Source organism: Macaca fascicularis, chromosome 13 (genome assembly GCF_037993035.2).
Source record: "Macaca fascicularis isolate 582-1 chromosome 13, T2T-MFA8v1.1".
NCBI classification, from domain to species: Eukaryota; Metazoa; Chordata; class Mammalia; order Primates; family Cercopithecidae; genus Macaca; species Macaca fascicularis.
In genome coordinates this window covers 84,105,926-84,120,306 of record NC_088387.1, presented here as the reverse complement: position 1 = coordinate 84,120,306, position 14,381 = coordinate 84,105,926, and the positions used below count along the sequence as shown (strand labels likewise).

The 14,381-nt window shown below is 44.9% G+C and overlaps 1 protein-coding gene across 4 annotated transcripts; it reads right to left on the bottom strand.

Annotated features, from left to right (window-relative positions):
- Positions 1 to 4,449: 4,449 nt before the first annotated feature.
- On the bottom strand, positions 4,450 to 12,999 carry CYP1B1 (cytochrome P450 family 1 subfamily B member 1). 4 transcript variants are annotated; one of them, XM_005576097.5, is made up of 3 exons: positions 12,579 to 12,999; positions 11,200 to 12,243; positions 4,450 to 8,159 (listed from the first exon to the last, which is right to left on the bottom strand). In XM_005576097.5, the coding sequence occupies exons 1-3, from the start codon at positions 12,590 to 12,592 to the stop codon at positions 7,574 to 7,576; spliced, it is 1,644 nt and encodes a 547-aa protein (XP_005576154.3). In that variant the 5' UTR covers positions 12,593 to 12,999; the 3' UTR covers positions 4,450 to 7,573. The 4 variants fall into 4 exon arrangements, 2 of the variants coding, with proteins under 2 accessions (XP_005576154.3, XP_005576155.3); XM_005576098.5 differs by having other exon boundaries at positions 12,634 to 12,999; XR_012422464.1 differs by having other exon boundaries at positions 5,728 to 8,159; positions 10,354 to 12,243.
- Between the last annotated feature and the right edge of the window lie 1,382 nt (positions 13,000 to 14,381).

Below are 14,381 nucleotides of genomic sequence, written 5' to 3'. Positions count from 1 at the left end.
CACACCTCCGGGCTTGACCTTCTTTGTTCAGTGTTGCCATCTCGTTTCCTTGTCTGCCAGCAGCTGCCGTGCTACCTGCCAACTTCAGTTCAGCTTCACTTAAGTTCATTTGCACTATTTCCCCTTTAACATTTTTTCCAATCACTTTTCATCACTTTTTGGTGTAGTTGTGTGAATTTTAACACACGTGTACATCCATGTAACCACTGCCACAATCAGAAAACCTTCCAAAACTCCACCAGGCTATCCTTTTGTAGTACCCTCCCTCCCCTCTAACCCTTGACAACCACTGATCTACTCTTCATCGTGACACTTTTGTCTCTCAGAGGCTGTCGTAGCAATGGAATTGTACAGTGTGTAACCTTTTGAAGCTGACTTATTTTACTCAACATAATTCTCTTGAGATTCATTCAACTTGTGGTGTGTATCAGTGGTTCATTCTTTTTTATTGCTGAGTAGCATTCCATTGCATGGATGTAGCAGATTTTTGTATAACTAATTGCCCTTTGAAGGAAATTCAGGTTGTTTTCAGTTGGAGGTCATGATGAATGCAGCTGCTGTAAACATTCATGCATAGCTTTTGTGTGAATGTGTTTTCATTTCTCTAGGATACATACCCAGGAGTGGGGTCATACTGTAGCATTTTGCACTCCCTCAAGCAATATATGAAAGTTCCAGTAGTTTCACATCCTCCCCAGAACTTGGTATATATTATCAGTTTTGTCATTTTTCTAAAAATTTAGCCACTGTGATAGGTTTGTAGTAGTCTTTCACTATGCTGCATTTCTTATGAAAAAAATTTAAAAATATATTCCATCACAGAAAACAACAGTGAATCCTGTTTGTGTGTGTGTATGTGTGTGTATATATATATACATACATAGATACATATACATTATGAAGTACACACAATCATATGCAGAGATATGTACTAAATCATGTAAAATATATTGCATACTGTGAGGTTATGGTTTAAAAAATTGGAAGCCATTGAGTTGGCATTTCTGCTTTCTTCATAGTGACTAAGCAGAAACCTAAAAACCTTGAAGAAGCTCAATTCGCAAGCAAGGAGAAGAAACTGAGATTCGGGGCCAGGCGTGGTGGTTCATACCTGTAATCCCAGCACTTTGGGAGGCCAAGGCGGGTGGATTAGGAGTTCAAGACTAGCCTGACCAACATGGTGAAACCCCATCTCTACTAAAAATACAAAAATTAGCTGGACATGGTGGTGTACGCCTGTAGTCCCAGCTACTCGGGAGGCTGAGACAGGAGAATCACTTGAACCTGGGAGGCAAAGTTTGCAGTGAGCTGAGATCGCACCACGGCACTCCAACCTGGGTGACAGAGCGACACTCCATCTCAAAAAAAAAAAAACAGGTTAGACTTCAAGGGTACCAATTGAAAACTGTCATGGAGAAGGTGAAGAGATCATCAGTGCTGAGAAGCAGGCTTGACAAAACTCACTCCACTTTTTTCACCCTTGCTTCTGTATATACAATATGGTTCCATAACAAAATTGTTGGGACTTAGTCCCTGCTTTTCAATGAATATACCATTGAATAGTGGAGATATAATGTAGACACAAATATGGCTAGGGGAAGCATTGAAAAATGAGTGTAGATGTCTTTTTCCTCGTTAAAAAAAAAAAAAAAATTCTATGTAATGCATCTCTCTCCCAAGAGTATATATGTCATTTAAAAATAAAGAGGTCGTGCCATCTGTTGGTGGGGAAATGGGTACAGCTTCCCCTCATGCACAGCTGATGGGAGTGTGGACAGATTTGGCATTCTGGAGAAGATGCAATATTTAAATTACATACGTACTCACTTGTTGACCCAACACTTCTAATCATGGGTATGGCATACATTACAAAGTTTACACAGGAGGGCAAGGAAACACATACCAAGCTGGTCCTTGCTGCATCATTTAGGGACTCATAAAGTTGGAAGTTATCCAGGTATCTATTCCCAAGAGAGTGGATAGAGAAAATGTGGTGGATGAGTACCATGGAATACTAGGCAGCAGCTAGAAGCTATGGAATTACACAGGGATGGAGCTGAGAAAAGATTAAGCGACAGGATGAGATATGTACAGCACTTACATAAAGTAAAACAACAATACAAATTTTGCTGGAACACGTAAACAAAAAGTGCACATTAAGCATATTGTAATATTTATCCATTGAGAGAGAGCGAAACAAACAAGGAAACAGGAATAAATTTAAATTAAAAAAAAAAAAAAGGAGGCTGGCTGATTTTTCAGGCTTGCTCAATGACTCTTAGCTTTGACCCAAAGGGATCTCAGTGCTGTTAGGCTTCCGCTGTATAACATTGTCTCACCTAAAGGGGCCTCAAGTGATTCAAAACTAGTTCTAGTAGGTCCAGTCATTCTGTTTGCAAAGGCAAGCTTCCCATCAAAAAGCTTGTTTCGTGCCTTGGTTCTTCCTCTCCCTCTGGCTGGTGCTCACCGGCTCTGAGAGACGGAAGGGTTCTGATGAGCCACACACACCAACACCTAGTGTGATGCACCGCTATCAGACAAACAGGCCACGTACCAGGAAACTGGACCAGCCTAAGGACGGCCCTGGCTCCAGCAAGGATCCTTGGTCCAGACAGGTTCTAGGACAGAACTTTTAGGATTATAAGACAAAGCGTGACTGTTTGGTCGATTTTTGGTTTTGCCTAAAGAACAGTTTCAAGAGGTTTTTCTCAGAAGAGAGCAGTGTGGTGAGGATTCCCACACAATGTCAGTTACTCCCTGACTGTAGTGTGGAATGTGCCTTAGACAAAGAAAGTAAATTGCTTGCGAAACTCCCAGGATCTCATGGCCTAAAAAATAGACGGACTACCCTGTAAATCCAAGCACAGGCACATTGGGAAGGGACAAACTAGGGTACAAAGATAATGAGCTTTCAATTAGTTCATCTCCAGGGAAAATCTGGATGAGAATACTTCTAAATCTATAATTTTGGCCCATTACTTTATTGCATCCCTCAGAAGACTGTTGGGCAATAATGCATTAGAGAGTTTAGCACGGTGATGCAAAAATTGTAAGTGCTTAACATATTTTAGTTCCATTTCTTCCCTCCATACCTGACACACATTGCAAAGTGTGCATGAAGAGCACAGCATTTGTCCTCAAAGCCTGTATGTCGCTTAGCAGAGGAGCTACAAGCATGAACAGTTACCTACAGCATGTCCGTACCTATGTAAACTAGATTATTTTCCTCCACAATTCCAGGTTAAAAAAAAAATTGCTTTTGAATGTATTTGAATATATTTAATTTTTGTCTTCTTTCCTTTTCCCTCTCTGAGATTTATAACTAACAGACTGAAACGGGAGAGTAGAGAGCATGTGAGAGTCACTGAGCCAAAAACCGGAGAGTTAACAGTCAGTTAACTTCTGTTGCACTGGTGCAGAAAAATAGACTGGCTCTGAGGTTGAAGAAACAGTCTCTGTGAGTTTCCAACAACCACGCCTGTCTTACATCCAAAGCTGCATTCATTTCCCACCCTGTACTCCGCTCTTATACTCTGTTGGATTGATTGGGTAGACTCCAACTCTCCTCGACAATTTTGCAAAAACTGGCCCCAGTTATAATTATTTAAAGGAATCTTTTTCCCATGAAAATATTTTCTTCACTTTTTCTGAACTGTCCTGACATTTCCAAGATCCTACTGTCATACATCTGGAAAACTAGTGAGTATTATCTTAAACCACTTCATAGCCATACCTTCTGGCTGCTAAAGTGAGGTTCCCAAGCCAAAGTATCAATGCCATTGTGTGCAATTTTTACTTCTTTTCCTGTTTTCACAGTAATAGGAGCTGTAGTCTGGAAGACAAAGAGCCTTTGGTACCGCAAGCCCTATCATCTGTGAGAGTGGCGCAGTGAAGGCCTAGAGATTCATGACCTAGGCCCTGTGAAGTCAAGTCTTTTTACCAAGTAAAAAGATTGGCAATAAAATATTTCCACATAGTACATGACAGAATACTTGTACCCATCTTATTTTATTGGACATTAATTGCACTTATTAAGGCACATGTACCTTTAAAAAAATTAAGGAAGAAAATAGAGAAAGGACTGGTGTGCGGCTGAGGAAGAAAAATGTGTACTGCATTCTTTAGATGAAGCAGAAATCGATCAGCAACTTAAAGTCGCAATCTATTCAATCTTTCAACATTGCAAATTAATTCTCATTTGGCTTGATTGTTTGCATTGAAATGTAACTTCCGTGTTGGTTCTTAGAAATTAAAAAATATAGAGATTAGAAATTTGGTTGATAAAAACCTACAGGAACAAAAAGCATGCAGCCTCGGCCTGAAATGTAGAATGGACAAATAAAATGTTTACAGTGCAATATTTTAATGAATAATCCATAGCAACAGTTGAAATAAAGTGATGCATTAGACTATATTTGCTACAACATAAAATGAAACTTCGTAACAAGATTATGAAAGTGATTTTTATTATTTTGGTAATGGTGTCCCAGTATAAGTAATGAGATACAATTTTTTTTTTAATTTGGTATATCAAACAGTAAAAGCTATATATAAATGTTGTTTCCCCAGAATATATTTTGGTTACAACTATGCATCATAGCTATTATGCACATACTAAAAGCATTCATGATAAGGTACAAAAATAAGAAAAGATTAAATAAGAAGGTATCCTTGAGTTATAAATGTCTACTAAAGTATACCTTTTAATCACACAGTTGTGTCGCAGCTAAAAACACACAAATTAACACATACTGCTATGCAACTATTTGATCTAATATAGATCTACTAGAAAAATATTAAGGCTGTAGTAACACTTCACAGGTAAAGGCTAAGTTCTGGGACATGAAAGCTTTTAGAAAATTCACAAAACAAACCTGAGACATCTTTTTGTTTTGGAAAAAAGCAATTTTCTTACAGAGTCAAAGCTTTGACATACAAATGAAGCATTTAATAAACATTCTACTTTAACTATTGCAATAACCTGGAGTAAAACTTCTGACTTTAATGGTTGTCAGCAAATACATTCGCTCTCCTGTAGAAATACAATGAGGCTTTCTGATTAAAGCAGTAATCTTATTTCTCCAGCCTCCAAATTCAGTTATTTGTATTCGTTTTTTGTTTCCTTTCCTTTCTTTAACTAGATTATAAACATACTAAATAAGCCAGGTAACCTCCAAGCACCTTACTTTCTTCTGTACAAACACAGCTTTCCTTTTGCCGCAAGCATCTGATGACGACTGGGCCTACCTACATAAAAACAAATTGCAGCACATCTGGACCTGGTTGACGTCATGAGGCATCCAGATTGGTTCATGATTAATTTTGCTGCTATACGTTTCTCAGTCTAAAAAAATAGGCTACAGCAGCCCAGATTCACTGTCTCAGCCTTGCTGGGCCATAATACTTTGGAACGGCAAGTGCCAAAAAATTTAAATGTATTGGGCAAGCCTGATTTCTGTAGTTGACTTTAATGCCTTTAAAAATACTGGCATGATTTTTTATATTCAAGAAGTACAGCTATGAAATTTTAAAATAAAATTACATGAAATTTTATAATATTCCAAACCACAAAACAGATCTGCTATGTTGTAGACTTTTTTAATAGCCTATTTGAGATTTAACTCTGCTACGCCAAACATCTTTTTTCTAAATGTTCATGCTTTGAATTTTGTGCTCCAAATTAATTAATTAGGAATGAGTGGGAAAATGTTTAACCATCTTTCCTTCTTTTCAGTCTTTCTCTCTTTTCTCTTACCATCACCCACCCCCCAACACACATACACACAACTATCATAAACTCCCTTTTTTAAAATTTTGGTACAAAGATTCCAAAAAGCTAAACAAAATGTAATAAGCACTTAGCACTCAGGACACTGTAGAACTTCCTTTGGAAGTTTAATTGCAATGAAATTTAAAACTTGAGACTTCAGTTCACTTTTCTAAATGTTAATGCATACATTTCATTTGAGCTTTATGCTTTGCCAGCTACCAAAGTAACTGCTATCTTAAAAAACACAACTGACCTCACCTCCACGGTCTTTTCCAAACAGCTTCCAAGACTATCTTCTGATTCTGACTTTCCACAAAGCAGACATTAATGTTAACTTTCAAAAAATCATCTAGAAGAGAAACTTGGTCAGTTGTAATGGGAATTCTGTCCCCAACTCTTGTCACCTCGTAAAAAGAACATCCAGGTAATTCATGGCATTTTCCATTATTCATTGGGCAGACACAGGTTACATTTCTCTGCCTTCCACAGGATAATGGTCAGATTTCCACTAACTTCAACTGGAACTCGATAATCAGAATGGTTTTAAAATTTAGTTAAAATTTAAGTATGCCATGAATTTGGAATTTTAACATATTAACTAGGTTATTTTCAAAACGAGATTCTGTCTTATAATAGAATTTCAATAAAGACTGTATAAAAATAAGATCACATCTTAGGATCTAACTTTGAGATTTGCCAAAATTTGGGTGAAGAAGAGACCCTGCTTCATTTCCATGTCAAAAATAGGTGGTTGATTTAATTAAGCTCATTTTTAGCACACTTGGTTGCATTGGTTGTACTTTTCAATTTGCAATATTATGCAAGACATATATTATTCAACCTTTTCCTGAACAAGATAAAACTACTATACTGCTTATGGACAATTAAGTAATATATTGCATACTATTTGGTGACTTTTTTTAACCTATGAGGCTTACTGAAATCAGTACATTACAGTCACATAATTTAAAGCTTGATTGGGCTGGTAATCTTTTTTTTTTTTCTTTGCTCATAATTGAAAATCTGTACTTTGGCAAGCAAGAGAGGTACAACGTCAGCTTGGAGTTTTACAATTTAACAATGTATACTTTAAAATTAATGATAAATCATGGAACCCCCACTATACTCACTAATTCAACTATTGATTTCTTTTTGAGCAACTGACTTTATGATCCATCCTTAAAAGTAAGGAAGTATACCAGGAGGCAAAAGGATAAATCCACCCATAAATACTAGAGTCTAAGTTATTTTCCTGAAAAGGTGAGAAGGAAATTTCTGGTCTTTATCTTTTCCCTTATCACCTTCAATCACACACCTTACACTGAAATTACTTGTGTCTGTCTCTTCAACAATATATTCTGAAACTTTGTTTAATATACTTTTTGTCTATTTCTGCATATGGGAGACCAATCTTGTATTCTCACCAAAAATGGCCTGATTACCAAAATACTTCTTCATTCAATAGTTTTGTGTAAGCGTTTGGGTGTATGTGTCTATATGTGCGTTTTAACTCCCCAAGAATGCTACCTTCAGAAATAACCAAGATACAGTATACATATAATAATTCATTGGACCCTTTAAGTCTTTGACTCAAAAAAATCTCCCAGAAGCTCCTGTATAGCCTACTACTCATGAAGAACCACTGGGTATGGAGCACACCTCACCTGACGAACAGTTGGTTTATGCTCACCCTCAAGGCTAATTGAGAAGCAGCACAAAAGAGGAACTAGAAAAAAAACGGAATTTTACTCCCCATCTCTGAAGATGTGAGTATTTCTAAAATTTGAGCTTGCCTCTTGCTTCTTATTGGCAAGTTTCCTCAGCTTGTAACTTTTGGACAGCACTATCAAGGAGCTCCATGGACTCTCTGAGAGTGACGTTGACTTTAAATGACTTGGGTTTAATGGTCAGACCATAACTGAAATTCATTTCAGGGCCATTTGGGTTGGCCCTGAAATTGCACTGGTGAGCCAGGATGGAGATGAAGAGAAAAAGCTGCATCTTAGACAGTTCTTCACCGATGCACCGCCTTTTGCCCACTGAAAAAATCATCACTCTGCTGGTCAGGTCCTTGTTGATGAGGCCATCCTTGTCCAAGAATCGAGCTGGATCAAAGTTCTCCGGGTTAGGCCACTTCACTGGGTCATGATTCACAGACCACTGGTTGACAAAAATCACGGTGTCCTTGGGAATGTGGTAGCCCAAGACAGAGGTGTTGGCATTGGTGGCATGAGGAATGGTGACAGGCACAAAGCTGGAGAAGCGCATGGCTTCATAAAGGAAGGCCAGGACATAAGGCAGGTTGGGCTGGTCATCCATACAAGGTAGACGGTCCCTCCCCACGACCTGATCCAATTCTGCCTGCACTCGAGCCTGCACATCAGGATACCTGTTTGGTGTTTAATGTGGAGGGAGAAAAGCAAGTGACCAAAATTCTTATTTCATCTAGAAAGCACATTATAAATTTATTTTAATTCTACATTTCATTAAATAGGCTATCTAGCTCAGTGACTAAATTAATATTTCTGGGGAAAAAAAAATCTAAAACAGCTTCCTAATTTCTCACTAAATTACAAGACGGACTTTAGGAATTATATTTCCTGTAATAGACCTTGCGTGATTAACACTCTCTTTCCCATTATAAGTCAAAAAACTCTAAGTTTTCCCAGCCTCAAAAAGCACAGTAGTAGATAAGGCCAACTTTTCCCACTGGGTACTGCAGGGACAGTGCCTAGGGCCCACAACACTTTTTAGGGGCCCATGAAAATAGTTTTGTCTTTTACAATCTTCAGAACTAAAAAAACTCACTTTTAGGTAGAAGAAAATATTTTCACGCATCATTTAATGTATTCATCTTTATATCAGGGTAGTCATAAAATTTAAATTTTTAATTTTTTTATGGTATAAGGAATCTACAAAGGCAAAAGCACCCAGGGCCCACAAAAGTTAAAATGTGAAAGTAAATTTTTTTTCTCCCTCATTTCCCTGGACAATTCCAACAGACATGCTGTTCTCATTTTATACAAAGATAATTGGTGTCCTGAGGGATAAAGCTACATACTGTATTTTTTAAATTTAAAAGCCAGTTCCTAATGTTCATAAGATTATGGTACAAACTGTAATACTTACTCACTGTTGATGATGCAAACTGATACAATCTTTTTAAAAAACAAAATCTTAGTACAAGGCAAGAGACATGAGGATAACTTCTTCCCGCCTCATTTTAAACCCAGTAATCCATGCCCAGAAATGTATTTTCAGAAAATAATTTAAGAGGTACACAAATATAGGTCCACAACAGGACCTAAAATTCTAAAAATTAGCCAGGCATGGTGGTACACACTTGTAGCCCCAGCTACCAGCCAGACAGCGGCGGGAGAACTGCTTGAGCCCAGGAGTTTGGGACCAGCCTGGGCAACGTAGTGAGACCCTGTCTCTAAGGTAAGTAAATACATAAAATTAAAAATTTTTTAAATGCAATCAAGGCCAATGACCAACGTAAAAGTTCAATAAATGATTATATATAACTATACATTATCGTGGCAAAATACTATGTAGCCATCAAAAATTACCAAAATAAGTATTAAAAGATTACAAATGTCCACTACCTTAAGTCAAAGTGTTAGAAGTCAAAAAACATGTAACTGATTGTTTGCAACTCCGAAAAAAAAATGTATACACATATGTGATGAAATGGAGAGTTATTTTTAAAATCGCTTCTTCAACGTTATATTGCAGGAGTCTGCCAACTTTTTTCATAGAAACATGTATGCTGGGGAGAGCCAGATAGTATCTGTTTTAGACTTTGTGAACCAAGCCCTCTTTGTTGCACTGCTCCGCTCTGCCCTGTGTTGTAGAGTGAACGCAGCCATAAACAATGTATAAGTGAATGGGCATGACTGCTTCCATAAAACGTATACACAAAAAGAGATCGTATAATTTGCCAAGCCCTGTCATGCTGTGTTTTCACTAAAAAGGAAAAAGAAGTATCAGCATATTGAATTGAAAGTGACCCCCAAATGGTTTTCTTTCTTTTTGCCGCCTAATTGGAGTACTCGGAGAACTACTGCGGTTCTAATGAAAAAGGCCGTTTCAAAAGTTAAAATGCCTATCTGGGGATGCACAAAAACCTATGGATCCTATTCTGGGATTTCCTTTTCCCTGATCTCCGGCTGACTTTTCTTTATTCAGTTTCTGCCTCTCCCTCACCCACCATGGGTGTTTCTATGGTTTTAATACTAAAAAGCCATTTTAAGTGTAAACTTTTCATTTGTGAAGGTAGCTGTACAGTATCTAAGGAAATACAGACTGCAGTGGATTTGAATAAGAAAACAGCATTCTCTGCCTTCCAAACACCTTACTGTGGTGCCTGCAGATTCAGCATCTCCAACTGCTCACTTGTGCGCCAAGAAATGACACAACCAGGATTTCTGGTCTCTTCCGCAATCAAGATTTGCCTTGCGAAACATTTGCCCCTAGGGGTACTGTTTCCAGAGTAAATACTACAGGCCGCCCAGTTAAATATGGATTTCAGATTAACAAGGGCTAATCTTTTAGTGTAAGTATTCCCGTGTAAAACTTACTTTTCTTTTGCCAAATCTAGCAACCCGACACCAGGGACCTATTGAATCCGTGCGTGTCGGAGCTTAGTAGAGACCAACGTGGGCATCAGGGGGTCCGCTAACCAAGTCGAGCGCAGGGGCCAGAAACGTCTGCAGGCGCCTCCTGGATATCCCATCTGCCTTTCTGGATGCTACTCTGCACTCGTAAAAGTGATTGTCTTCTACCCCGGCATTTCTCAAACTCCTAGCGCGCAGGTTTTATAAACCTAGCACTGCCCGCTAGTTGTGGCCACCTTCTGAAAGCTTCTGTGCGGGTTACAGAAGCCCGCACAGAAGCCCGGGCACCACGGGCTTCCTTGGCCTGGAACAAAGCCCTGACGGGCGGCCCGCTTTTAGCGCCAGGGCTGGGCGGCCTCGGATCCACGCCGAGAACGAGCCGAGGAGAGGCCGCTGTGTTTAACATATTTATGGCGTTACCCTTTCTTTCGGAACTATTCCAGTTCTGCTTGTACTGCGCCAGGAAGAGAGATATCAGGGCTCATCTCCAGGCACTTAAAAACTCTTGTTTTTCCGGGGAGTGGAGGGGTCTTGCAAATGTGTTCTCACTCGCAAGCAGGGAAGGGGAGGATAGAGACAAGACAGGAGCTGCGGAGGGGTCGGGGCACCGCTGGGTGGGGCGCGTGCGCGTGTCTCAGCCCTCACTGTGTGTCCTTTGGTCGTCACTTTCCCGACGCGATCTTGGTTTTTGAGGGGTGGGGACCTGGAGCGAAACACCCGGGGCGCTGCTTGCAAACTCAGCATATTCTGTCTCTACTCCGCCTTTTTCAGAGGAGAAAAGACCTGGCCCACACCTCCCAGAGGCTTTACCTGATGAAGAGGAGGAGCAGCCACTGCAGCGCGGTGGACAGGGTGTCCTGACTGGCGCCGAAGATGTCAGTGACAGTGGCCGGCACGTTCTCCAAATCCAGTCGCGCGCCACCATCGTCTGAGTCCCTGGCCGCCTTCTTTTCCGCAGAGAGGATAAAGGCGTCCATCATGTCGCGGGGGGCGGCCCCGGGCCGAAGGCTTTCACAGTGCCTCAAGAACTTGTCCAGGACGAAGTTGCTGAAGTTGCGGTTGAGCTGCTCGAATTCGCGGAAGGCGGTGCGCATCGGGTTGGGGAAGTACTGCAGCCAGGGCATCACATCCACCAGACTGCCCGCGCCCACCGTGCGCCCAAACTCCTCGTTGTGGCTGAGCAGCTCACGGAACTCGGGGTCGTCGTGGCTGTAGCGGCAGCCGAAACACACGGCACTCATGACGTTGGCCACGGCCACGACGGTCAGCTGCCTCGGGTCTAGGAAGGCGCCGTCCGCGCTGCCGCGCACCAGCAACGCCACCAGCTCGCGCGCCTCGCTCAGCACGTGGCCCTCGAGGACTTGGCGGCTGCGCAGCTGGCGCGTGGAGAAGTTGCGCATTGTGCTGTGGGCTGCGCGCCGCTGCACCTTCCAGTGCTCCGAGTAGTGGCCGAAAGCCATGCTGCGGCCGCCGGAAATCACACGGAAGGAGGCAAAGGACGGCCGGTCGGCGAAGGCCGAGCCCTGCTGCACCAGAGCCTGGTGGATGGCGCGCTCGCCATTAAGCACTACTATGGGGCAGCTTCCCAGGCGGATCTGGAAGACGTCGCCGTAGCGCCGCGCCAGGCGCGCGAACGAGAGGTGAGACGCCTGGCCCACGGCCGCCGCGTTTCCGATCAGTGGCCAAGCAAACGGGCCGGGGGGCGTGGACCCGAGCTGCCGCCTCCGCTGCCTCAGCAGCCACTGGCCCACATGCACAGCGGCCAGCACCGACAGGAGTAGCAGGAGCGTGGTCTGCTGGGTGGACAGCAGGTTTAGAGGCCAAGGGTCCTTCGGACTGAGGCCGGTGCCCATGCTGGGGACAGAAAGGAGAAGGCGTGACACTCAGGGGTGCAGAGACAGGAGCGGGCGCCCCACGCCCGTACCCCAGCCTCGGGGGACTAAGTGCCGTTGGGTGGAGAGGTCGGAGCTGACTCTCTGGACAAATGGCCAAAAACACCCCTTCCCATCCCCAACCCAGTCTCCCTTGGAGAAGAGAAGGGGCGTGTTTCCACCTCGCTGTAACCCAGCGCCAACCTCTTCCCCTCCCCGCAAGGTGCGTAACGGTTCCTGCAATTTGGGGACAACGCTGCGGGCATCGAGGCGGTGGTGCTTGATTTCCTTTAAAGTGCCTACCACGCCATTCCCTACCTGCAAGAATCCATCTGAAGAGGTCGCGGGGCAGCGGCTCCGCAGACAGACTCACCTGCGGGGAGGTGCGGTTTCCAGTGGCGCGGGACAACCGGCTCCAAGAAGGAACTGGGACCTTTGCCTAGGGTAAGACGTCAACAGGAACCCGCAGGCCCGCCCTGGACACCTGCTGCCCCTACTGGGAGCTTTAACTCCCACTGGGGTCTCTTGGCGTCGTCAGTGGCAGGAGCGCTTGAATTGGGATGGGGACGGAGAAAGGTGCCTCGCTCGCCGAGCCCCGCTGCACTTGGGGACCTGGTAAAGTCGAGGTTTCCTCACAGCGCTGGGATTGAGACTGGGGGTCGGTGAGTGGCGTCAATTCCCACGCTCTTGCGGCTCTCACAGCTGGCGTCGCAGAAGCGCTCGCTCCCACCTCAGAGTCAAAGCGCGCCATCCCGCTCCTCCGGGTTTTAAGAAGGAGGGCAGCGCGACCTGGCGGGGCGGGGCCTGCGGGGGGCGGGGCGCGCCGTACACCACGCCGCTTTGACCCGGACTCCCGTCGGGGCGCACCGGCTGGCCTCGGAGCTCTACCAGCAGGCTTTCGTGGGAGCGGAGGTGCCCACGTTTCCATTGTGCGGTAACCGCTCTTCATAACAGCCACCTCAGATCGAGGCTCCACGGTGTCCCCAGAACTGCGCTGGGGACCACCTGCCCCTGCCGGTGCTCTAGACATGGGAGCGCGCCCCACCCCCAGCGCACGACCTCCCTTCCCTCTCCCGGTCTTGAGCTTGCTTCCCGGAAAGCCAGTGTAGTGGCAGAGGTTTGCCTCACAGCGCCCTGCCTCAGAGCGCCCCTGGTTTGTTGTTTAAATTTTATCTTAGATTCTCGCAAACAAATTGCCACCTCAGTGGAGGCTCTTTGGCATGCAAAGTTTTTTCCAGTTCTTGCGGCGAGATCCGTAAAAGTAGCCGCTCCCCCGCCTTGGGGCCCCGACAGTGCTTGGGAACACAAAGGCTCCTGGGGCGCAGCTGACCCTGAGATTTCCCGCGTAGAGGCCACTCCAGGTGGCGCCGCCCGCTGGAGGGCGCGGGGCCGCCCAGGCTGCGACGGAAGCCGTTGGCGCAGGGCGGGGAGCCAAGCTGGGGCGACTGGGGGGGCTTGGGGGAGCTAGCGGGGCGGATCCGAGCGGGGCGGAGGGTGGCTAGAGGAGGCAAATCTCCGCGTTCCGGCGAACCTTATCGGGTTGAAAAGTTTCTGCTGTCGCCTCCCCCTTGCGTGCCGAGCTGGGCTTTGCGTGCGCCGCTTCTGGAAAGTCGGCTCCAGTCATATCCCTGGGCGCTGCCCGCGGCTGCCCCTCCCGCGCTTCTCACGGCACCTGACACGCGGAGGCGGCGGCCAAGGGTGGGGTGCCGGCCACCACCACCCTTGGCGTGGGGTGCAGGCCGCCACCACCCTCGGCTGCGCACGCACAGTCGCGCCTGCCAGGCCAGCGAGGCAGACGCTTGGGCCACCACCCGCAGGCCGTGCATCGCGACCTCGCCGCTCACCCGCGGCTCTGTGGTCTTCCTGGGCGCGTGTGCGGTCGCGAAGGGGGCGCTCGGGCGGGGGTGGCTTCCCCCGCCCGGCGCGCCCTTTCCTACATGTTGATGCATAGGATTTTCAAGACAGCTAAGAGAACAAGGACTTCACGAGGCGGGGGGAAGGGCGAACTCGAGGGAAGAGGTGAAGTGTATCTAGTTAACCAGGTAGGAATTGTGCTGGCTTCATCAAAGGATAAATATAAAAGTGATGGGTTCACCACGGACAACCCTGCACTTTGAGCTC